At 37.0% G+C, this 26,605-nt stretch overlaps 1 protein-coding gene across 1 annotated transcript in view; it reads left to right on the top strand.

Annotated features, from left to right (window-relative positions):
- Positions 1 to 26,605, top strand: part of INPP4B (inositol polyphosphate-4-phosphatase type II B) — a gene marked incomplete in the record, with an annotated part of 326,843 nt that overhangs the window by 92,145 nt on the left and 208,093 nt on the right. The window contains 2 exon segments of the mRNA XM_072405866.1: positions 3,558 to 3,676; positions 12,125 to 12,241. Coding sequence (XP_072261967.1) covers positions 3,558 to 3,676; positions 12,125 to 12,241 — 236 coding nt within the window.

The following is a 26,605-nucleotide window of genomic DNA, read 5'->3' as shown; positions in this document are numbered from 1 at the left end:
TTTTAATGCAAACCACCCCCTTAGTAAATCAACCCTTTTTTTTATTGTATACAAAGTTTGAATTGTTTGACATTTGTAACCGAATCATGTAAAGCATGGAGACCTTGTTGAAAAAATCGGTTGGAATTTCTATACTTTACTGTCGCTAAGATTACATAAAATACCAAATTCCACAAAACAATTTCCTGCTAATATACCTAGAAGTCTGAGAATATGGTCTTGTGTACCATCGAAGGGTTAACTAGGGAAAGCCGCAGACTTACTAAAGAAAACAAATAGTGTCCTTTTATAAACTTCCACTCTTCCTGTGGAAGCTGGAATCTAGACTGCAGTCTTCCTGCTACAGACGTTCTAGTGTATGGAGATTACACATATATATATATGTATATATATATAGTATTAGGTAAATGTTTTGGATCATATATGAGATAAAAACATTTTTAACGCACAGAAGTTATAAGATATGACATGATTGTGACCTGATTCTGCCAGGACCGGTTCATCAGCATAGATATGTGCTCCTATGGTAACTTTTGTTGGAGCTATTAAAATACCATTTATATCCAGTATTTATTTAGAGCTGACATATTACACATTTTTTTACAAGGTCCAAAGTTATATCACTAGCTGTCCCTCTAAGGGGCTCACAATCTAATCTCCCTACCTCAGTCTTATGTCATTATTACAGTCTAAGGCCAATTTTCAGAGGAAACCAATTAACTTAACTGCATGCTTTTGAGATGTTGTAGAAAACCGGAGTGCCCAGAGGAAACAAATGCAAACACAGGGAGAGCATACAAATTCCATGCAGATAGACTCCTGGCCAAATTTTCAACCTGGGATCTACTGCTACAAAGGAGGGGGTGCTATCCACAAATCCAGCCATGTAGCTATGTATTTAAAAAAAAATCCCTACCTTTTATGTTTAGATTTCACAAGTACTAATTCCTAAATCTGTCTATATTTCATCCTTATGTTATTCCCTGTATAACAGCACTGGGAGATGGCAGACTAGCACTATTATTATTACACATTATTCATATATGTTTAAAAGACAATCTGCTTTGTATGACAGCCTTTCTCAAACTATAGGAGGGAACCCTTTAAAAAAACATTTAGGTTTTTTGGAAATTTTGACTATACCCATAGCTCACATTACATTAGTGTTGTGGTTAGTGGGGAGAATGTCACTCTTACACAATCATTAGCATCAGTTAAACTGACCTAGGAGACACGCATTGCTTGTTGTTCAAGCAACCTCTGGAGGAACCCTAGGGTTCCATTAAACCCTGGTTGTAGAAAACTGGTCTATGGGGTACCTGGAGGCACCACAATCAAAAAATGACTGTTATGCCCTTGGTAATGAGGTCCCGCGCTTCCCAATTGAGGGACATAGTCCTAATCATGAACCCAAATCTAACTGTCCCTTTTTTCCTGCACAACTGTTTTCCTTTTTAAGCAGTAATACAGGAAGAAGGAAAAAAAAGAATAAAGAAGAATACAAAATTCAAATACATAGCTTCTATAAATTGTAATTCCCTTTCAAATAAACTGTAGCAGTTTTTTCTTGCCTCTAGATATCTTCAGTTTGATGGTCAGCATTATTCAGACCATTTCCTCTCAGCCAAGGACATCCTGGAGCTGCCTCAGCTTGTGATTGGACAGTAAAAAAAAGTACATTTACGGACTCATCTCACTGGCGCTTTGCACTCACTTACTATCAGCATGCTCCTTGTTGGTATTTGAACTTCTTGGGTGGTTTTCAAAAAAAGTTCTGAGGGTTTTTTTTATTATTATTATTTACTTGTATTCTCTTCCTGTCAGAGTAAAAGTGCTGGGTATGTTTTATCTCCTGCCTGAGCCTTGAAAAGCTAGTGAAGGAATACTGAATTATTTATTGATTGATTACATTCTCATTTAGCAGACCAGGCAGACTATCTGTTTTCATCATTAAGCTCAGTATTTGGACATCGCAGTCGCCATTAAAGCTTTACAGACTGGTGTAAAGCTACGTACACACGGCAGATTTTTATCGCTCGATAATCGGCATCGGCCAATTATCGGGCGAAAATCTGCCGTGTGTACAGTCGGTGTCGTCCATCGTCCGGACGACCGACCTGCCGGATCCACGGACGATAGACGACAGCCGATCGTAATGAAAGGGAAGGGGAGAGCGCGCAGCAGGGTGCCGCTCCGTCGCTCTCCCCCTCCCCTCTCCATAGAGCATGAAGGGTGCTGTATGTACAGCAACGTTCATGGATCATGCAGCCCCTTGTCGTTGGAAAGGATCGTGAAAGATCCTTTCCAACGACAAAAGTTGCAAGTGTGTACGCAGCTTAAGAGTTAAGCTTAGACAGGGAGGGAAGAAAAGTGAATATACATATAATATGTACAGACACACATGCAGGGGAGAGGAGGCTACTCTGTTACAACAACCTTGTACAAATATCCTTTCCTAACAGTTTTCCATGATGATTTCATTTTCTACTATTGGGGTGCCATTAAATGTTTAAAAAGAATAACATAAATCACTGATTGTCTGTCGTATTACAGTAAACGCCTACTACTTTGTTATCTTTGAAAACGGAGAGCCTGATAAATGTTGTTCAACAAACTTTTACATGTTTTTTTTTTTTTAATTCAATATTTACACATAAGATATTATACTTTTTTTTGCTTTTCTCATAATTCCCTTTATGATGGCATTGGTAAATAAATATGGGTGGGTAAAGGAACACAACCTCTGCCAGGGCTCTCTCCAATGTGGACACTTATCTTTGGTAAAATAGGAAAGGAAGTCACGTTATCATAAGTGAATGGGTCTTCCTGTCCCAGTGACCCTTCTTTTTTTGTTTTGCGGTCACAGGGACAGAAAGTGAGGTGAAGGAGTTGTGTTTTAACCTGTGTTAAAATAAAAGACATACCTATATATATATACATATATATACATGTATATATATGTGTGTGTCTTTCATGGAGGTATATATGTGTGTCTTGGATAATAATAATAAATAAATAGATAATAATAAATGGATATATATATATATAAATATATATATATATATGTGTGTGTGTCTTTAATGGAGATATATATATATATATATATATATATATATATATGTATCTCCAGTAACACACATCCAGCTGAGTACAACATGTGGCAGTAATAACACAACTAGTTAATAAGTAACCAGTTTATTGACTGCCCAGAAATGGCGTGACGTAGAACAGGTTTTAAGGTCAGAGCTAATGTAGTGATTCTCCTAAATTTGCTGGTATGTTTGTGTATGTGTCCCAGTGGGGATTAGCCTGCAATTCCACACACCAATGCTGTGCTGCATGGGAAGTCTGCTTACAGAAGCTGCTTGTGGAAATGAATTCTCAGCTCTAACATGTGACTTCCTATGTCTGCAAAGGTAACTCCAAGGGACTTCCTCTGCTAAATCAGCTGTGTCTCCAGAGATGTAATCCAAAGCTGATTGTAAGCCTGTGTTGTCCTCTAGCACATCAACCTCTTACTGTTTCTATGTACTGACACTTATTTCTTTGGTTTGCAGCATGCAAGGATCTTCTGACTGCTGCCCGTGATGGAAAGCTGAACACATTTGTACAGATCTCGGTGGCACATCCTACAGAGCAGACTTTAACCAGATATGCTAACACAGAAATAGTGGAGGTGAGCTCTTCTTTCCCCTCTGTATTTTCCTGCAATCAGTAAAGTTGCTCAGGCAAGTTTTAACACATTTAGGTAATGTGATTTGTACTGGAGGTTGTTCTATGAATCCTTGCCAAATATTAACATGTAGATTCATGACAAACATATTTCTGTAGTGCACACAAGCAGCTGACACCTCATTCCAGTTTGGACTGTGGGAATAGCACATCCTGGGAATCTGCCTGCTACAAATATTGGATAATCTTTTTTTTTTTAGCTTCTGCGCAGCAAAATGTGTTTTCGGATGAAGAAAAGGGTATGTATGTGCCTGGCGTGTTGTTGGGATATTACTCATGGTGGAAGGGGGAGGAAGGGAGTACAAGGAAGTCTGTAAGGCTAGTAGTGCCAGTCAGGAAGGGAATTGTTTACATGGCACCTCTTGTAAGTGAGATGTAGCTGGGAAGATATACAGAGCAGGGAATGTCAATGGGTTTGTTGTTCTGTTGAATTACTTTTGAGAGACACATTTGCAATTCCTAAGGCATGCAGGCTAGGATGAATTGGTACAGCATGCTTCTTGCAGACACAGATTTCCAGATGACTGCTAATCTGGTTGGCAGCATCTGAACCTTTAGCTATTCTGCAAGTGAATGGTTTAAACAGGCTGCTAGAGATCTCAGCTCTTTAGCCTTCACTGTCTGGAGTGTTCCGGTAGAAAAAAGTACAATTTAGAGCTTCATTTTCTGCTTGAAGAATGACCTAGTTTCCCCCCCTTCCTTTTCACTACCAATTGCATTTGTACACTGCAGTGATTTTATAACCCTTTTAAGCATCCCAAGAAGGTTGTTGCAATGCACTTGACACAGAGTTTCTGCTCCTAAACTATGTTTATTTGTGCTGTCCTTACTTTTCTGACTCAATTTAATGTGAGACACAGTGAGACGGCTTGTTGTTAATGGATCCCATGAACTGGGGTAGTGAATGGTTTTTCTGCAGCAGGTTTCACTGTCTGCGTAACGGGTTTGTTTGGAAGAGGTTATTCGAGCTGCTCTATCCACTGAAGCCATATTCAAAAGCATATAGTTAGGGGGAAAAAGCTATAAAATCTGTGTGAAGTCTATGGTGCCACTCAAGCGAAAAATCACATCCTGACTTAAAACCAGTTAGATTCACAAATAAGCAGTGGGAGTTGACAGGTCTGCTAAAGCAGGCTAATGGTTGTGCTCAGGATGCTTCCCATCACTTCAGTGGCATTAGCAGTAATGTAGCAGAACAATCCCGCTTATAAAGACTTTCTTGTTCTACTCCATTTCCTGACTGCCTGCCCTGTGGAGGGCAAAGCTTAGAACAGTATCAGGAAAAACACAGCTATGTTAAACATAATAAACTGCATTCCTTCTATATTCACTGGCATTATAGAGCTGTCCTGTGTTTAAAGTGGACTTGCTTTCATTTAGGATAAATAGAAAACATAGTAAGCAGCAGTTTCTCACTTTTCATCTTTGCCCCCAAAATAATTGTATAAATTGAACCATACACTAAATCTGGGTGTTGATCCACGTAGCTGGACTGAAAACAATGAGAAAGTCACATGATCCCCATACTTGAAAATATGGGATTTTTCTTGGGGCCCTGGCAGCAAACCTTATGTGTGTGGAATGCAAAAAAAAAAAGGTGCTTAATTAGTAGGTGACAGAGGTAAAGGCTCTACTAAAGTGACAAATCAGTAAAATATTTCTTAGTGGACTTATTGACCTCACAGGTTCACCCTGCATGCAAAATTTCCAGCCCAATTTTCTTGTATTGAAAGAGGAATAGACTGCAGAGATGGAGACATTATTCTGCCCTGTAAAATGCATTGGTCAGACCACATCTGGAATATGCAGTCCAGTTTTGGTCACCTGTTCACAAAAAGGACATTGTGGAATTGGAGAGAGTGCAGGGAAGGGCAACTAAACTAATAAAAGGAATGGAGGAGCTCAGCTATGAGGAGAGATTAGCTGAACTGTATCTATTCTCCCTTGAGAAGAGATGTATAAGGGGGGATATGGTAACCCTGTATAAATATATAAATGGTCCATATGGAGAACTCTCTTCCCCATTATTCACTTTGAGATCATTACTAAGAACAAGAGGGCACTCTTTGCATCTGGAGGAAAAGAAGTTTAAGCTCCGGATAAGGAAGGGATTCTTCACTGTAAGGTCTGTGAAAATGTGGAATCAGCTCCCTCAGGAAGTAGTTTTAGCAACTACTAGATTGCTTTAAGAAAAAGCTAGATGCTTTTCTGGAAGCACAGAATATAACTGGGTATTAAAAGCTTTAAATAAAATTAGGTTATTTAAATAAAAATAACAGAGTTGATCCAAGGAACATCTGATTGACTCAGGGAATCAGAAAGGAATTTTTTACCCCTGTTGGAGCAAATTGTACCCGGGTTTTTTTTTACCTTCCTCTCAAACAACTATGTCCTTAGGGTTATATATCTGGGATATGTTTTTTTTCTTTAGTGGTTGAACTTGATGGACCTATGTCTTTTTTCAACCTAACTATGTAACAATCTAACTTGGCAAAATTCTAAACAGCAGGAAGCTAAAAAAGGACTCATGGAGCAATGTAAACAGATCTTTTAACCCTTAGCACACTCACTCACTTACTTATTCACTCAGGTAGACTGCCACCACAGGCGTAGATGGAAGCACAAACTGTTACTGCAGTCATAATTACAGTTCTGCTATTTAAGCTCTGTGTGCCTTACCTGCTGCCACTTAGGACAGGGATGGTTTCTACTTAGTATTTGGCTTACACTTTTTATAGTGTTTAATAAAATAAAAGACAAAACTGTGCAGTGCATAAACATGTACAGAAAACAAGCCCCATAAACTAGCAGTAGCAACAGTATAAAATAAAAGTGAATATTGATGAATTATTTTCAGACAGTGGTTGGTTTGTCTTGGTCCAGGTTGCTTGTACAAAGTTGAGTAGTTATTCAGTCGCTGGGCTCTCTGCAGCACTCAGGCTGTCAGTAGTTGTCCTTGGTAACAAAGATGTTCTGGGTAAAAGCTTCTTTTGATAAACAGACATATCTCTGAGCAGTGACCGATATGACTAACCATTAATATCAAGGTGTCAGAGGGCTGAGAGGTATGTTCGTGTAGAATAATATGCTCTGTGGATACACCTAGAATGCTCCTATTTAAAGTTCATAAGTCCACAGGGTAAGGTTTAGTGATCTGCAAACCAGGAAATTGGTGAGCACAATATATGGAGTCCAACAAGTCAATTCTAGGCCTGCCTGGGACTTGTGGTGCACAAGAACAGTGGGTTTCTAGGTTTTCCTGAGGTCTAGAAGAATAATTATTGGTCACATAATGATTGTTATGATGACCAGGCTTTAATTCTGCAATTCATTACTTTATATTTACCGTTGTAATGGATAAATGAAGAATCTCACAATATGTGTCCCAAGGACACCCCACTTATCTAGCAGACTTTAAGTTTTAGAGTACCTGGAGACAAAGAATCCCCACTTTTATGACACCTAACATAATATGCTCATCCAGAAAGATGTATTGGTGGGTTATTTGATAAAAGAGGAAGTTCCTGATGGGAAAAATGTATGTTCCTGTGTCCATACTGTTAAAAAACAGGCCTTAAAAAGGAAATCTAGACTCTGTTTCTGTATCTAATAAAGGGGAATCTGACATCGGTATTCTTGCCACTGTCACAGCCTTCTTTAGACACACATGAGTAGGTACGTTTGTCGATGGGCTTTAGGTTTGTGTTGATGGCATCAGTTTGAAATGATTCAAACGCCTGTCAACACAGTCCCTGACTTTAGTATAGTATTCTGCCTGGTAGTTAGGAAATGCTCTTCTTATACTTGTTTAGACATCTGACATTAATATTTGTGGATAAACTACAAAAACTTTACATTTTTTTATTTTACATTCACAATATAGTGAACCTAAAAGAAAAACTAGAAAAACCAAACCATATGTGCGATGCAGTGGAGTGTTAGAGTACTAAATTTTGTTCGCCTCCTAAAAAATGCTATTTTCCTGACTCCCAAGGTAATCTCTTTGCTTTCACTTTTTATTGTACAAGTAAACATGTTAAGATTAGAATGAAGTCAGAGTGATCTCCAAAACATGCATCCTTGCTGTAGGTCAGTGACCCAGAGGGTATTAAAGTGTATGCAACAGCATAACAAACAGATAACTATTTTTTTTAAACGGAGAGGTCAGCAATGGCAGCCTTCAAAGTTCTGTCATCATTGATTTCCTTTAAAGTATGTCCATACTGTGGGACAAATTAAACGGATATTAGTCACCTTGCCTTGAATCTGTGTTGAAAAGATATGAAGATTGCCATTACTGATCTTTCTGAAAACTGCCTGTCTTTATTGTCTGTAATGTTTTGATTTCACCTTGACTTTCTTGTTTAGGGTCAAGGACTAAAATCATAGTCATCCAGGCGACTAACTTTCAGCAATGGCAACCTCACTTTCTCTGTCTGTACTTGTTTCTGTTAATGCCTAACTCCAAACAGTGATAAAATCAATAATTATGTCCCCATACTTTCAAATGATCAAACACTTATTTTTATATATTATTTGATAAATGGAGTCATTCTCTGTGCCTTTGTAATAACCATTTGCCCCAGGCTGCTTTTGTTGACGGTCTCCAACTTAAGAATGTGCATTGGAGGACTAGCCCCTTTCTGATGATATGTCCGCTGTACTGTATTGTTTTTGATGACATTACTGCACTGGAATAAATAATCAATAGATCAGCTGGGAAGGAGGGCAGGGCATGTATTATTTAATGATTTTGTTACTCCCTGCCCAGATTTAAGTTGTGTTGTCTCAGTTGTTCATGAGCTTTGTCCAGCCCTGGTATACAAAGTGTAACAGGAACTTTGGGAGTTTTATTTATGTGAAAATATTAAACCCACATAACCAGTCAACTTCATCTCAAGTGTCTAGGCTACTGTTGTATATAATACCACGTCCTGCTACTATCAGTCCTTAGGCATGTCTGCTAGTTGTTTACCTTCTGCTGTGTTAACAACATTTGGAAACATTTTTCCAAGGACAGTTAAGCGATGTCAGCTTTCACAATTTTTAAAAACTGTAAAACAAAATTAGGCTCATTTCATAAATAGGGGCAAAAGCAAAATAGTGGTAACCCATTCCAACTTAGAAGTTCAGTAAAATGTAGATTCTGATTGCCATGGACTCTGCAATTTATACCTTAGTTTGATACTTTTAGTGAGCAAGCCTATTTTATTTATATTTAAATACTTGTAACAGCACTTGTAAATTAACAAAATCTAAACAAATCCCAGATAAAATGAGTTCTTTGAAATTCTAGTATAGCATTAGGAAATCAGAAATGTAAATGTTTAGATTGTTAGCATGGATCAAATTTTTAAAAAAACTTTATCATTGTTCCTGTATTTCCTCATAGCTGGTAACAATGAGGGTGGTTACTGCAGTGTTTAGATTATCCATGATGAAGCCTCAGTGTTATATTTTGATGCTTCTGAAAATACAAATTAATACAGTCTTAGAAAGCTATAGCTATAAATTGTAGCCCAGCATCAACTCTACTTGCACAGGATTTATTTTTCCAGAACGGGCTTAACTAATATCTCCATCAGTCTTAAGGATTATTGTGGGAAAACATCTGTCACCTCTAAAAGTCTATAAAGTTTATTGCGACTTACTGTGCAGTTTACTGTGCTGATAGGGATGGAGTTGATGCATATTTTTAATTATTACAAAGTGAAACTCATTGTTACCTATTGTAACAAGTTGACCATGAAATCTACCCATATGCATTACTTTACAGATATGATTAATTGTATTTCTTAAGAAATCATGGATGGCTACACTTGTGAAAGTTTATCAAGTACACTATGTTAGGCTGTGTATTTTTGTTTGATTGGAAAGCAATTTTTTTGTACTACAAGTTCTTAAAACCCCATCAAAGTTTTATCGGTCTGCTGCTGAACATGGCTATGTTAATAATAACACATTGTCGGACCTGAAAGCCATTGACTGCAAACATTGATATCACGGTAACATGGTGGCTCAGAAATGAGCAATCTGGACATTGCAGAGCTAGGCTCCAGCTTCCAATATGGACCAGGACACTACCTGCATGGAGTTTTTGCATGGGTTTCCTTCGAGTACGTCATTTTCCTCCCACATCCCCAAAAACACGCAGTTAGGTGGATTCCCCAAATTGACCTTAGGCTGTATAAATAGCATATGACTATGGTAGGGAAATTAGATTGTAAGGCCTTTTGAGGGACAGCTAGTGATATGACTATGGACTTTGTAAAGTTCAGCGTAATATGTCAGTGCTAAGTACATACAAGATAATAATATTAATCATAAAGTTGAAATCATTCTAGGCAGCATAACCATTATGGTGAGCTTTTTGCCAACTCCACTGTAGTTATGTAGTACAGTCTGTGACTGAAGGAGGAGCGGCATACCAGAAGACTCTATCTCTTTGTAACTTATAATTGCCCACCTGTCTCACCTGAAAACTTTTTTTTAGTTGCTTGAAATTGTACTGCCACTTTAAATACCCACACAACATTTTAATGTCAGGTTATATCAGGTCTTTAACTACTCTAGTTCATGAACCAAAATTCTGCAGTTGGTTTTTAAATGAATTTGAAATAAAAAAAATCTTTTAGTTTGGTTAAGGACTGGGATATATGTCTGGAAGAGGTTTTAGCCCTCTTCTACTCTTCTAATCAAAAAGTTGATTTAAAAAAATGTTTGCTGGAGTGGAGTTTTTAAAGGGTAAGGTGTGTGTATTAAAAAAGTAAAGTTTTATTCTTCACCTGATATAAAAAGCTTGATCTAAGCAGGTCAGTGATAATATATATACACTAGTAGAATGTCTCTCTTGTGGCTATCTATATGCCAAACAGTACACCCCTCCTGTATTATTGCTGAAGGAAAACTATGGGATAGTGTACAGGAATTATAAAATGAATTATAAATACATATACTTCTACTAAGGTAAAAGTAAAATGCATTACTTAGAAGTGAATTTCCTAGAAATAGACTTAGTAATCGGCATATGGGACATGGCTCACCGATGGGTAGTTTTAAAACATGTTAAGGTGTCACATCAATAAGCATTTCTATTCTTTACTTGAATTGATGGTAAATTGGCTTGTAAGCTAATAAAAGCCCTTGACATAGCCCAAAACAACTCTGAAAACTGGAAAGCATGCAGCAATGTGCTAAAGCAAAGGTGTATACATGTATACCCTAACCTAAACTTTGCTCGATCAGGACAAAATAACAAGGTTTAGTAGGTGGCACGCACACCTCCTCCCAGGGCTAGTACTTATTTCCATATCTGCCTATTGCTCTATTTACCTGTAGAACCTAATATTGTCTAATATGGGGAAAGGTGACTTTTTCTCTACCTCCAACAATGCAATCCGGAATGCCTGAGCAGCCAGTGGCAGTCCTGAGTGTTGTCACATGGGACAAGAGAAGTCATTAAGTGGTGTTGGCTAATTAGGAAGACAGGTAAATGCCTAGGATATAAGAAAATGCTTGGAGAATGTGTGTCCTGTCACTTTGCCCTGATTGATCAAGATATATGTTTGTTTGAGGTGACAACATTGACATAGGCACAGCTTAGAGGATTGATGTTTGAGGTTTTATCATTAGTAAAAGTAATGTGCAAACAAAAAAAAACATCATCCAAATTTCTTGTCAATTCTAAAAATACCATTGGTGTTTAGGTGAATTAAATATCCTGACAAAGAGAAAAGGCATTATTAGCAGTATTTTAAAACAGATGTTCTCGTAGAATATTTAGGTCAACTGGGTGTTATAAAATTGAGTGAATGGATAAAAGGCAACTGTCAAGAACAAAGTCTAAATCTTGTGTGTGAACCTGACAGCAAACAGGGTTTGTAGAAAAAGATATCATTGTCAGCTGGATGCTTCACTTTGCGAATTTAATCCCTAAATGCTACCCCTCATTACAGCTGTCTTCCTTGGTGTGGTTTATTCAGAATAGTTTCTGGCTGTTTGTACAAATTACAGCACACGTCCCTCAAAAGAGACACAAAGCACTGTGACAGCTGGCCCTAAGGTAACACAACAGACTGGCCCAGGAAATAAACAGTTTATTGCTACACACTAAGACCGCCACTGATAGATGATGACAAATAGGCGTTCAGTTTTTTTACTGATCAATGCTAGTCTGTTGTGTTTTTCTAGATTAATTTCTTTCAGCATGCCTGAATAATACTCCAAAAGAGACTGCTGACGACATCAGACTTTGAATGGAGCTGAAAGTATTCTTTGAAATCGATATCTTTTTCTTTTTTACTCTTGTCTGCTTGCTTGTCTGTCAGTTGCTTTCTCTGCTGCCAACAGCTGCCACCTCATTGAGCTCAGACTGTCTGCTTGTGCTATACAGGGAACAAGAGATCCACTGTTTCTGACTGGTGTGACGTTTCCTTCGGAGTATCCCATCTACGAAGAGACTAAAATTAAGCTATCCGTGTATGATGTCAAGGATAAATCTCAAGAAACCGTGAGTATCCCTGTGGCACGTTTCCTTTCTTCACTTCCCCGCCTGCTTCCCTGCTCTACAGAGCTCTCTAGAATGACATTAAAGCTAGCTATGGACAGGGTAAGTGTGTTGGATATACAATTTTCTATTTGGTCAGCTCCCTAATTACACACTAAAGTGATAAGTGGCTGTTTTCAAGCTGGGTAAATGCTGTTTTGGTCTCAGCTCAAAGGCCACAACGGCCAAGCAGCTGCTCTTTAAAATTGTATGTTCTGCATGAATTTTTCATAAACTGAGCCCTTTTTGCGTTTAGCTTGACTTGAGGCGAGCATTTCAAGAGTTCTTTTGGCAAGAGAGGGGTTAACTGCTGCCGTCTTTAAAACTCAATGGAGCGAATCTTGTGATTTCTTCAGCCCTAGAATAGGAACAGATGGATTAAATTAAACACTGCAAATAACCTTACAACAAATATGTCTTGTACAAATGGGCCTTTTCACAGCAATCTGGTAACCTGTTATATCAATGTTAACAAAATGTTAACGAAGATCCCATTCAAGCAACATCCGGCACTTGAATATGGATCTTTAGCTGGCAGTCTGGAAAGTTTTGTTTGATGTATTTCTTCCAAATTTTATGCCCCTGATTTATATCTAGATCTGTTTTTTAATGAGCAGAAATTAGTTTAGGGGGAACTTATTTAGTGTAAAATATATTTTGCTGACTGCTCTGTATTCCCTGTTGTCACTGTGTAGAAATTGGCTGCTTTCTACCCCATGCTTTTACCCAGTTTGGTTTATTTTCTTTATACCTTTTATGTTCCGTTCTGTGAAAAAATTAAAACGTGCATTTTAACACACCTTTCCTGTGAGGTGTTTGAAATTTCAAAGTATTGGTGTAAACATGCTGAGTGTGTAATTTGTAAGTGCATTTGTTTAGTTGAAATTAATATACTGATTAACAGTTATCAAAACACCAAAAATTGACAGAATTGTTTAAGAGAGTAGCAGAGAAAGGGGAATAAATGGAAGAATTACCTGTATACCGATCCTATAATAATGGCTAATAATGTTTTCAATCATTTGGTTTACTGTCCAAGTTTGGGCTCTGCATTCCAATTTTTTTTTTCTCTGCTGAGTTACACCAATTTTTATAAGTATACTGATTTACAGGCTTTGATCTTTTTAATCTTTTAATCCACTTTGCCAAAACACTATGAAAATAAATGGGGTTTTAAGTAATGGTGCACCCTAGTAAAGCCATATAGGTTGAATATCATTCTTTCTCTAGTAAATACTCTACAATCAGCATATGAGATTTTATGTCTTCCTGTTAAAGACACTGGTCCTGAATAGCATGGATCCTAGCGTATGAAAAACGCCTGGTTACATCCATATTTTAACTGTAGAAACATAGTAGGTTGATGGCCACATGGTCCAATACGAGTGTAGGGAACATTATTTCATGTCCACCTATTTTGTCAAGTCTCTGTGTTGTTCCAAAATCTACCCTTGATTAAATAAAGCCCTCTGGTATGGCTGTCTAATGAATGTTCAGCTAAAGCAATATATTACCTTTCTTACAAAACATTGTTAGGTATGTCATTCAGTATTGATGCATCATGCAACGAAACAGTTGATTAGCACTGTTAACTTCCTAAAACTGTGGATAAAGCCAAAATATTTTCAGTTAGGTTATGTAAAGTATAAAAGCCCAAACATGTTTTTTAAACGTCATGTGTGTCCCATTGGGTGATTTCCATTGGCTTCTTATTTTGTAGACACAACAGAAAGTAAGAATAAATCTGTAAACAGGGATATAAATAAATGTAATTTTTCATAAAATCCACTTAGAAAAGAGTAATATGCTTTGACATTGTAATTTAAAGACCTTTCTGAATATAAATGGGGAATTGTAGTACATAGTCATGACCAAACTTTGTTGAATGTGGAGCATTCATTTCACATCTAATTCACAATGTAGATTTATTGGAACTACTGCACTCCATCAAAATATTATGCATTCCAGGGGCTCCTACCACATGTTTAAATGGTCAGCACACTTCTAGTTGATGATGTATTACAATTTATTGATGATGTATTAAACACATTGCTTATCAAGTGTGTGTGTGTGTGTGTGTGTGTGTGTGTGTGTGTGTGAAAGAGACAATTATGGAGTGTTTCAATATCCAGCCAGGTGATTGATTTTTACAGACAGATCACTGTTCATGTGACAATGTTTCAGGCAGTATTTACTAGGAATCATTTATTGTTTTAGATAGAAGTAAGCAGATGTCAGAAGAATGTTGATATGCTTCACTGAAGAACCTAGTTTTGTTATCCTATTTACAGACCGGTTTGAGTGAAGCAGTGATGAGTATAAGCCTACATATTAGTGTAAGTTGGTATGAGAAGTGCATGCCAGGTCAATCACTCTTGTACACTTGGAATGTGATCAGTAGAGACGGCTTTCCAAGTGAATCAACGCACACATCTCAACTGTGTCAACATGTGTGAAAGTACTTGCAAGCAAGTGGGTTATAAATCTTTTTGTTGTTGTAGGTTAAGTTTATTACATTCATGTTTAGTAAACTGGGCTAAAGCCATGTTATGGAATGTGATGAAAACTATGTTCTTTAAGCTTTTTGGTGTGGTATATTTAGCAGTTCTATTGAGTGTTTTGATGTTTTCTACAAAGCAAGCTGGTAAAATACTTTTAACTAATGTGTTTTAGTATTGTGCTTGTTCTCAGTTGGAGGCTCTGATATTGTATGTGTAGGACAGTACAGACATTCAGAGTCAGAAAATAAAATGATATTGACTGGTGACTAATTGTACAATGTTGGTAAGAAACAAAATTTGAGCAGACACAAAATTTATATATATCATATGAAAGTATTTATGGCTTTTATATAGTCTAGTGTAATGATTTATATAATATTTTTGCTATCTGCATGGGTGCATGGAAATTTTTCTTCATCAAAGCTTTGGAACATTTACCTGAAAGCAGCTTAATATGCTGAGTAATCAAAAACTCCCATTAAAAATTTTTTTCTTTTAGACTAAGTAGGTAACTTCTTTCTGGTTGATTGTGGGTAATTTCAATTCTTTGAATTCCTATATTGGTGACAGTTGTCTCAAGGGAGACTCACTCCAATAGGGAGACATCAGTACAGGCCTAAGCAAGATTCGAGCCCTTCTCTTTTAGAACCAAAACCTGAAGTTTATGTTCTACCTCTTACCTTCCCAGCCCTACTGTCCCTGGCCCACCCCTGTAATTTCCTAATTTCAGTTCTTCAAATCACAGAGGCTAATTGAAAATTACTCTCCTGTGTGCTGCAGGGGAGCTCTGTGTGTACAGCCAACCCACTCCTTGCATGAGGGCTGATTACTCTTGGAAGGACAACTTAGCCAGTGTGCTGGCTAAGCAATGGGAAGCAATGTACAGCACCTTGCTAGCTCCAGCACCAGCGCATGGTCTGCACGCATTAAAAAATGATCCATAGTGAGGCTCAGTGATGACTTTAAAAATTAGGGAGTCATAAAACACGGCATTTTTTTTCATTATTTTAAGTTTTAAAAATTATTTATAAATTTAAAATGTAAACAATAAAATGTACTGGCTTCTCTAGTTCAAGTCATAAATCTTTTCCTAATGCATAGAAAAATAGATACCTTAATAATATTAATAATAATAATAAATATTATAATAATAATAAATAATACATACCATAATAAGTTAGAATACAGCAAACATTTCTTTTGATAAGAAATGGCACTTACCTGTTTGCTTCAAGTATTTCTCTTTTTATTCTGCATACATTATGTTTTTACTGGATAATGGAATCTTGGATTGCATTCTTGGAGAGCGATCATGAAGGCATTGCATCAAAATGTGTTCAGTAGGTGTTAATGTATCTGACCTGCCTGTGATGTATTCTGCAACCTTTTTATTAGAAAGTAAAATGTTTATATTAACATCAATAGTTGGCAGAAAATTTACAAAAAATTCTTCAGCAGAGCTGATATTTTAGAGAAGGCTTTTAATTTTTAAGACTAAACAGTGCTAATGAATCTGAGGACGTGAGGTGAGGCTTCAGGTGGTTGGGGACCATTCAAATAATAAATTAATGCCACTACAGACCCCCCTCTTCTTACCGGTATGTCTAGAAGTAGCACAGACAGTATAGTTATGCCTTCATCTATGTTGGAAAATGGTTGTCATAAAGGAAAATTTATGATGAACAGCAAATCTGACTGGGCCAATTAAAAGCCATGCAAAGAAAGGTAATATCTGTCTACTGGTCAATTAACTCCGACTATTGCCTAAACTAGAATTGCATTAACTGTAGCTCTTCTGTGCTCAGTAAGGCAGTTGTTAATGTTTTACTTCCTATTACCTAACTTTTTGCCTGTTAAGTTAGTTATGTGTTATTACTGTCTGAACGTTGGATTGCTTGGTTTGCAGGGCAGCTTGTGGTAAATTGTTTAAGGGGAAACCTGTGATGAGAAAACATGTTCCTGCACAGACAAGCTACAACTATGTTGTAATTAAAATATAGTTACTGACCCCTTTTGTAAAATGCTGCCTACCTGGCTGTCATGCTTACTATCTGTATTATAATATAGTTTCTAACCGAACAGCGAGTACACATATAGTTGTTTTTTTCTGCTTTTCAGGCAACACACATTTTGGGAAGTCACAATCGCATTCACTGTATTTCTCTTATGACAGGTTTAGTTTTAAGCCCAATTGAGAGCTTTGCACCCCATCCCTACACACACAGTAACACCCTTTTCACCTTTTTCAGGACAGTCAAGTCATACATAGTGCCCTTTTGCTTGGTGATCAATGACAGGAGGATCCCCACGGCTGTATTAATTAATGCAGCCGCGATAATCCTCCTAGTGATTTCCGATGGTTTGGCCAAATTTCGCCAAAATTTCGCTGACCCATCTGAACTTTGAGGAAATCGGCTATCGATGATGTAAAGGCCACGTTGTTCATTGATGAATGCTAGTGTAAGGTGTGGAGCTGTTGCCTTTCCAGTGGGCAGGTGTGTGATACTCTGCACTAATGAAATGTAATTTAAGTGCTCAACTTGGAACCCTAAAACATCTAATGGCAGAATGGAATTACTGTGAGGTAATGGGCCAAAGAGGATAAAAATATAGCAGTCCGAGTTGCTTCTTTTTACTTGTGATGATATTCCTTTCATATATCTTTTTTTTAAATGACCTTCAGAAATCTACCTAAATTTTTATTATTATTTTTATTATTAATAATAATAAACAGTGTTTATATAGCACCAACATATTACTGTACAAATAAATAGTGGCTGCAAATGACAGACAGATACAGAATGTGACACAGGAGGAGAGGACACTGTCCCAAAGAGCTTGCAATGTAGGAGGTGGGGAATGTTGCATACAATTGGGAGGGGGGCTTTGGGAAGGGGTGATGGGAGAGTAATGAGGGTTTAGGAGACAGAAGACAGGTAGGCAAGTTTGAAAAGATAGTTTTTAAGGTCTCCTAAATAGGATGAGGAAGACATCCAGAAAATTAGGGCTTGGGGTTAGCAAAGTCTTGGAACCGTGCATGTAACAAGGTTATGAGTGAGGAAGTCAGTAGTAGGTCATTGGAAGAGTGATGAGAGCGGCTAGGGGAGTATTTTTCTATCAGGTCAGAAAGGTAAGTGGGACAAAAACTGTGGGGGGTTTTGAAGGCAAAGCTCATGTGAAATTGAAGCCAATGAAGAGAACTACAAAGAGATGCAGGAAAAAAAGAGCAGAGGGAAGGATGGATGAGTCTCGCTGCAACATTAATAATAGATTGTAGAGGAGAGAGTCGGGTTAGTGGAATGCCAGAGAGGAGGATGTTACAGTAGTCCAGATGAGAAATGAAAGGAGTGTGTACAAGGAGATTGGGTATCTCGGAGGACAGGTGGGGGTGGATTTTGAAATGTTCCGTATGATATCCAACTATTTGTACAAAAAGTTTGTGTTTAATTTTTTGTCTGATGTTCTCATGATGAAACTAAATTTATTTTATAAACAACACAAAGAACAGGTAAATAACCATAAAAAAATATTGTCTACATAGGGCAGCATGGATGTATTATCAGTAGCCATTCTATCATGCCAATATTGTGTTCTTAAAGAATTGTCATTTCAGTGCAGAAGTTTATATCTCCTATCAGTGCCAAAATATTGTCTTCTAAAATTGAAAAATCTATATATTAAAAACTTTACTTGTCTACTGTATTTGGTAACAAACAATACAAAGGCTTAGACAGATTTTTAGAAAGGCATTCCAGTTTTGTTTTTTTAAACTTCTTTGTTTTCAAAGTTATTATATTGTTATGTTATAATATTTATTATAGGTTGTAGTAATACCAGTAGTAGTGCTGAAATGGTAGCTTTGTTTTGGAATGACTTTATTGAACAAAATTAAGGCTAGGTTCAGACAAGGTATTTTACCATCCCCTGCCTCCTGTGAACCTAGATACCTAGGAACAGTAAGAGCTTATATACATTAGCAGTGAAATTGTGGTGCTTTTACCGATTTCTCACGCCAGAAAACCCTGCCCTTCGGGAAGATGCTACATGTCTGTGGCAGCCCCCAAAGGGAATGAATAGGGGCTGCAGTGAGCGGTACCTGTACTGCTCACTGCCACTAGCTAGTCAAATCTGTATATGGTGGTTCCTATTAAACCAGCACTGCCAGGTTAGTGCTTGAGTAGCTGGCAAGGAGCCACCTGTGGAAAGCCGCACACATTTCCAAATACCTGAGCAGTGACTGCAAAAGTCTTTGTTTGTTTTAAATGCTTACACAGGTATTTTTAAGCATTTGCTTGCAGCACTCACTAGTTAACGTTTAGGGAGGTAGCAGGAGCAAAACAAAACAAAAAAAAACATACAGCAACACTACTACCTCCTAACCTCCTACAGGCAGTAAAATAAAAGGATAATGAATGGACCCATTTGGTACAACGTTAACCATTTTTGCCAGCAGTTTTGAGTAGTTTTACAAAAACTGCTGTTCTGAACTCGTTACGTGTTTCCTTCCTAGTTTCCTTCCTGGTGAATGCAGTGACTAAAGGTACCTTGACTTGTGTAGGTTTATGCAAACAATGGTTTGCAATGGTAACATACATTACCACATCTATTTCCTATCCTTCATTTTCAGATTGCCCATGGAAACCTTTTCCCAAATATTAGTACAATCAAAACCATACACTTTACCATGGGGAGCAATGGGCTGTTATGGAAGGGGAAGGGGGCATTTCCTTCAGACCAATACTTATAACATATGTTAGGCGGATGGCCTTTACTATTAACACATTGATCAGAGTTAGTGACAGCTTCTTGATGTTATATAATTATTTGTTCCTTATTTAAACCTGCCATCAAAGCCCCTAGCAGAAAAGTCTTCCAGCTATGACGCTCCTTTGTGCTCTGGGATGTCATGTGATAGAATGGCAACAGCTGAAAAAGAAGCCCATGCAGAAACATAAAGCGGCCCCTAGCATAAATGGAGCATTTGGAAGGGTTGTTCCCTCAGGCTAACAATTTTTCCTGCTTCTCAATATGCTTTAAAGAAGTTCTCAGGAAACAAAGGCACCCTTTTAGAAATTAGAAAAGCTACTGGTAAATTCATTATACTGAGGGTATAACATGCAAGCCTTGCCTCTTGTTTTTTTTTTGTTTTAATTGATCCCGCTTTGTGTTTGCTGGGTGTTATATAACAATTGAGACTTCTTATCTACTGCTAACCCAATATATCTGCTAGAGTTTCCATTTTAACTGCTATGAACGCACATAAGAAAACCTGTCCTGATTGGGCTAAAATGTGAATTCAATAAAACAGGTTACAGCCAATAATAAAAAAGGAAAGTTACCTTATCTTGTTCCTTATCTTGTTGTCACATCCATTGCCTTTTTCTACTTTTCATTTTTTTGCCTTTTTATAAAGATATTTGAGATGAGAGGAAGGGCGTTGTTTGGAATAAAATGACCTCATTAAGTATGAAGAGACAATCCTCTGGTTGTAGGCATTGTACGTTCCCCAGATTGCACCATGTCTGTGGCAGTTTGTGTATTGACAATGTGTTAGAGCTACCTAATAGTGCTATACAAATGTGTACTTTCTAAAAATTTGTATTCCCACAGGTCTGATGGGAGCTTACTTGGACAACACGTGCTACACTGTTTGCTTACTTTCCCAATATTTAAAAAAAATATGTGATCCTAAATCTTATGGTGTCTTTTGCATACTTTAACTGAATCATTTTTACCCATTTCGGGTTTGCTTTAAGTGGATACACTTGGGCACACTAAATATGTTTTAGGCTGTTTATTAGAGGCCAGGAAAATAGATGTTGTAAATCATTTCTCCCACAATAGTGCTTTTTCTTTCAAAATTATGAAAAAATGGTTTGCTTGACAATCTTGTTTTTCCTCAGTGGGAATAGATCATATCATGGAGATATTATATTTTTTTAACATCAAAAGGCAGCAGTACCTGAGTGTGCAGGTTTTATCGTAAATCAGTGTGTCATAGTGACTGATAGTTCAGCTTGTGTAGGGTATCTAATAAATTACTACACCAGTATGAGGTGACTTAATTGTGCCAGAAGACAGGTCCCATGTATCAGTAGTAAAAGAAGAAACTCATTTCTTCCACCACTAAAATGACTGAATACTACTACTCCCCTGAACACAGAAATATAGATTTAGAGTTTCTCAACACACTAGTCTATGTTGAAGACAAACATTTGTGTACATCATACACCTAACCTAACTAACTGCCAGGAAAGCTAAAAAAAACTGCAGTAACATTTCAAAGAAATGTATTGTTTGTGTTAATTCCATCTGTTTTGTTTAGACGTATAATATCTTTTATAGTTTGTATCTGGTATGAACTATTTGTATAAGAATAATTATATTGTAGTTATACATGGAAATAGAATTATATGCCCTTTGTTGTCTTGTGCCTCCCACCTTGTCTATGTTCCAGTGTTGCCTTCCCTCCATCCCCTAAGTCTCCATGACACTATAGGACTCAGGAATGGTGCAGAGGTCATAGGAAGGAACTAGACAAAATGAAATGGATGTCCAAAAAATTTAAAGCTAAACTTCAGCTTTGCCTTCAGTCTTGCACAAATGTACAGGTTACTCTTCTATTTTAAAATTGTTTATTCTAATTACACTTTCTAATGTAAGCTTCTCACAGTATGCATTAGAAACTCTAGGATGTTAGACTCGGCTTTCTTTCTTTCCTGGAGGACATCCAACATCAATAAACCCCTTTGACTTTCACCCTTTCCATCAGGGGGTTTTGATACTACTATAACTCCTCTGAAGAACCAGCTCACGGCTTGCATCAGAGTTGATGGCTCTTGGGAGAAGTCGTGATGCAGGGAGATGTGATGTATTTAGGAGGATATGGACAGTACTGGGGCTAATGTAGGAAAACCTGAAAGAAATAAAAATAGGGAAAGGAAGACAAAGTATAAGCTGAGTTTCCGATACAGTTTTGTACCATGCCTGAATGAAAGCCTTTGTTTCAAAAGCTTGCAAAGAAACGCTATTTACAGTTACTCCTTTTGGTATTATCAGCAACAACTTTTGGTATAGACAATATGTGTTTCCGGATCTTGTCCATACCCAACACCAGACTTCTGTCCACATCCACCATTGACCTACTCGGTCCTCTGCCTTTTGTGTTTATGACTTCCTGCTGCAAGCAATCTGTCATAATTGTGTGCTGATTTTAATGTTACTAATAATTTATTTCAATAAATTAGGTTTTTCATGGCAAAACTTCACAGTGGGATGTTGTTATATTACATGTGTTTTGTTTTCTAATGGAAGGTGTTATCAGTCTATAATTCATGTGGAAATGTTAAGGTGGAGCCCTGGCTTGAATGGTCAAGCTACTGTATGTCCTTCAAAAGGCATGAAGAAAACCTTTTACAATAAAGCTCAAATAACATTTGGAGATTTTTGCTGGTCAGTGATTGAAATCACAATTTGTATTATGAAGCTAGTTTTTTTTTGTTATTTTCTAGGTTTTCTTGAACTGCTATACTGTTGTTTTAATATTTTTTCCCAGTGTTGATGCTTTAGCAAATCTTTATCCAACATATATTTGCTCATCATTTTGTTTTCTTTCTTTTCATGGTATATAACAATAGATAAGTAAAATGTTGTGTTGGGTGTATGTTTAGTTTTATATGGAAACTATTGAAATGAAAGCTTTTTAACGTTAATTGCTATAAAGATTACTCCTAAAAGTAGCATTCTCCATTCCAAATCACACTTTTTTGTGCTCTCTTTTAGGCATGTTTAGCTTTCTTTTATCCAGTCTTCTGTAATTTGCCATTTCGGTATTGTGTCAGAATCAAGATTTGGTGCCCCTACTTTGATTGTTACTTTTGTCACTTTTCATTCACAATGGCCAGATTTTGTAATAAAGATGTGTAGGGACCCTTTAGCTATGGAAATGTTCCTAGTTTCGCTGAGAGGTTTTTTGGTAACATGTATTGTAGTTTGTCAGAAAGAGTCTGAGAAAATCTGTAGTGTAAAAATTTTTAGTTTGCCAGTTGGCTGCTTTCTCTTGTTACCGAGAGGTTTATTAATGAAGGAGCAATCACAGGTGAGAGATATTTGTCCCTATGACCAATCAATGTGATTGGTGCCATAAAGGTAATCTTTTATTTGTGGATACAGATCTGGAAACTTGTGAGAAGGGGGAAGTCAGCCATGGGACTGGTATAAGCGTGTGCCTCATTAACCACAAAGCCAGGTTTACCTGAGACCTAAGTAAGAATAAACTGCTTACCTGGGAGTGGAAGCCTGCCAGTTGGTGCTAGAAGACAGGATCCCAGAATTGTGCTCAGATACCAGGACTGTCAAGGGTGGGCTAACCTCAGTGAAGGGACTATAGGGCAGCCACGAGTGTTGAGAAGAACATCCTGCAGAAATGGATAAAAACCCTGAGTCCCCCGAGAGAAAAGATGGAGAAAGAGGGCTGAATGACCGGGCCTGGGGATATTTACCTCTCCTGAGCATGAGTTATGTAGCTAAAGCCATCCTGTACCCCGGTCGTTACTTCTTTTGTCTTCCCTAGACCCTATTTACAGAATAAGCCTTAGTTATTGCCCTAGTATAAGAGAAAACCTGTCGAATTTTAGCTTTTCCTACTGGGGTGAGTGCTGCAGGTGGATAGAATTTTTCAATAATGTTTTGTGTTCCAATGTGCTTGTTAAATGTACACTTATTGTATCTTTGTATCTGCTTAAACAGTACTTCACCCAAGCCTGTCCCAAAGTCCAAAACTTCATCATTGTTATACAAAATTCATCCTTAATAAACCTGTTCACAACAATCCTGCCCTTCAATGAGATCTGTACTGTACCATGTGTCAACACACAAAAGTGGACAACAAACCTCGATTTATCTCACTGATGTGAACTAGTAATATTTAAAACAATGGTTACAATGTCATGTGCGTTCACAGAGCCTATACTTTTTGTTCATGTCTTCAGTGTAAAGTACTTAGGTTATGTTGAAGAATGCTTTATTCTACTGTTCAAGTACTCTTAAGAATGTGTCTTTATGTGGTTTAGAATTTGGGTTTGACTTTACAGCAGCTGACATTCCTTTGCAGAGGGAAAGTTACTATTGTTGTCATGCTGTGTTCTACATTCTCAACCCAGCTGTTCACAAATAACAGAAAAGGGCTAAGCTACATTTGCCTTCTAATCTTGACCATATTACTCTGTGATCACTGCACAAAAAAAAACATAAAAATAATTGCTTTTATCAAATCACTGATTATCAGTGTGTGATAAAAATGACCGACACTCTGCTATTTAGAATATCTAGTAATGATCAGATCAGCAGATCTGTTTAAATATTTTCAGTCCAATCTCTCTGTTGTCTAGTTCAATGTGATTTGTGAATTGTCTGATTCTGTGTAAATTGGACAAATCAGGAAATTAGAATATTCCCTAATTCAGCTGATTTGCAAAATGATATCCAATTACCAATCATATTTTATTGTAATATGGTTTGTTCCTCTGTGACATACAAGGTTATGACACAGTGCTTGATGTCTGGTTTTGTGATCTTCAGCAATCAGTTATGCTAGCACTAGCCACATTGACCTTATATATTCATGAACTCCAATAAACCACCAAATCAAACTGTACCTCTGCCTACAGACCTGCAACTTTGCTACTCAGAAAGGCCATTTCATTTACTTTTAAATATGTTTTTATATTAAAAAAGGCTTACATTGCTTTTAGGCAGCTTATATTACTTAGAACATGTGATTACCAACATGAAAATGCAGCCAGGTATAAAGGGCTAATGAAAATTAGTCATTCAGCAAATAGGTTATTTCACCCTTAGGTAAGGTTCACACCTGCCTCTAAATTGTAGGATCCAGCACAGCTCTTAAAGAAGCAGCGTCTGCAAATTTAACAGCTGGCGGCAATGAGCTGTACTAATACCACTTACTGCCGCCCCTATTTAATCACTATGGGGCTGCCGCAGGGATAGAAAAAACATGTAGCGTATTCCCAAAAGGTATTTGTTTCCGGCGTGAGAAAGCTGCAAGTGTACCACAACCTTACCGCCAGTGTGAATTTTGCTTTAGTTTTCAAAATGTTATTGCTTGGCTAAAATTTACCCAAAGTTCAGTTAGAGTTGAAGCTCTTGGTAACTACAAAGTAACTAGGTAGTAAAGGTATGTAATTTACAGTATAAATACCCTTGTGAAATGATGATAAGGAGGAGAGTTATACACTCTTGCCCTCATGTGCCTAATATATTCTTACTAGAAGCCAGACTCAGAACTGAAAGACTGAATATTGTACCCTGCAAGTGGTAAAAAGAATAAGGATTTTGAGGTAGTGGAGGGTTCTACATTTTTAGTACATCCTTTCAGAAAAACCTATGTCATATGCATGAGTTAACAGTACAAGTCTCTGTACTTCTATGTAATGAATGTGCTGTTCACATTTGCTTTATTAATTGATTCATTACCTGTTTTATGATTACAATCAAGGATACCTTTTCTCTTACATAGTTTTCATGTTCAGCATCTGTCCCCAGCTGAATTATCAGCATAACATTTACATTTATGTAAAACTGACTTACCCCTAGGCTGTATGTACTTGTCATATGACATATGCATATTACAGAACAGACAGTGTGTTTGCTGCCAGCCACTGATGTATTAAATCCCACGATACTGGGACTCGCTTTATAGTATGGGGCCAAGGCATCCAAAAAGTTCCCTTTGTTTCAAAAGTGGCCCTTCATAATGCACCGTGTATATGTTTTATAATAGAGCACCAAGCTTTTATTTATTGCTAAATGTATGTTTATTTATTTCCATTCCATTCATAGCACCTAAACCAACACCTCCTATGTAGGCTGTTTAAAATTGTGCAATTAGCATTTTGCTGTTTAAATATTTTATTTCAACTGTTGGTATTATTATTCTGCTGTATTTCTTTGATAAACTAACAGTGAAAACAATGGAAAACAAAGCTAAATTTATATATTTTAAGCTTTAGAGAAAATTATTGATTTAGCTTTAGTGAGGTTATTGGTGGATTTTAGTGGTGTTCTGAAATAGGGTTGTTCACTATAGGGATACTAGATGATTATATTTCTGCCAAGCCTCAGGTTAATAGAAAATATGTAAAAGGGAAAGAGAAAGCAGACTTTTTTTGGCAATATGTCTTAAAAATATAACTAATTTATTTATATGATAAAAAATAACATTTAATAATAAAGAAAAACTGAATTATAACAGAGATCTACTATGCTAGTTCACACAATAGACATAGTGCTCCTATTAAAAACATACATATAGTTTCTGTAGTAGGTAAACATATAAGATATAATCACATGCACAAAAAAGTCATTTGGCTCTTTTTTCTGACGCATTTCGCCTATAGAGGCATTCTCAGAGGATAGAGAACACATGCATATATGGTGCTAGTTCAAAAAGAAATAATATTTATACATTTCATAGGAGTACGTATGATGATTATATAATCTGAAATAACTTTTGAACATATTTGATGATATTTATCATTCTCTTGTTTCCTTATCCAAATCTGTACTCAAGACAAGCCTTTAGTTAGTTAACCTCCATTTTTTTGCTACCGTTTTCCATGCCAGTACAGGGTAGAGAAGATTGGTAATTGTGATCAAAAACCAACAAAATTTGTTTAATGATTCTCCATGACTGCTGTCTTCAGAACTATTTATGCACAGAGTAAACACTTGTTGAACTTTTTGTGTGATATTGCAATTCTAATTAGGTGGTGTAATACCTTCTTGCTAGGAATAAAACAAATAACAA

The sequence above is a fragment of the Pyxicephalus adspersus genome, chromosome 3 (genome assembly GCF_032062135.1).
Source record: "Pyxicephalus adspersus chromosome 3, UCB_Pads_2.0, whole genome shotgun sequence".
Taxonomy (NCBI): domain Eukaryota; kingdom Metazoa; phylum Chordata; class Amphibia; order Anura; family Pyxicephalidae; genus Pyxicephalus; species Pyxicephalus adspersus.
This window is presented reverse-complemented; position numbering and strand designations above follow the sequence as displayed.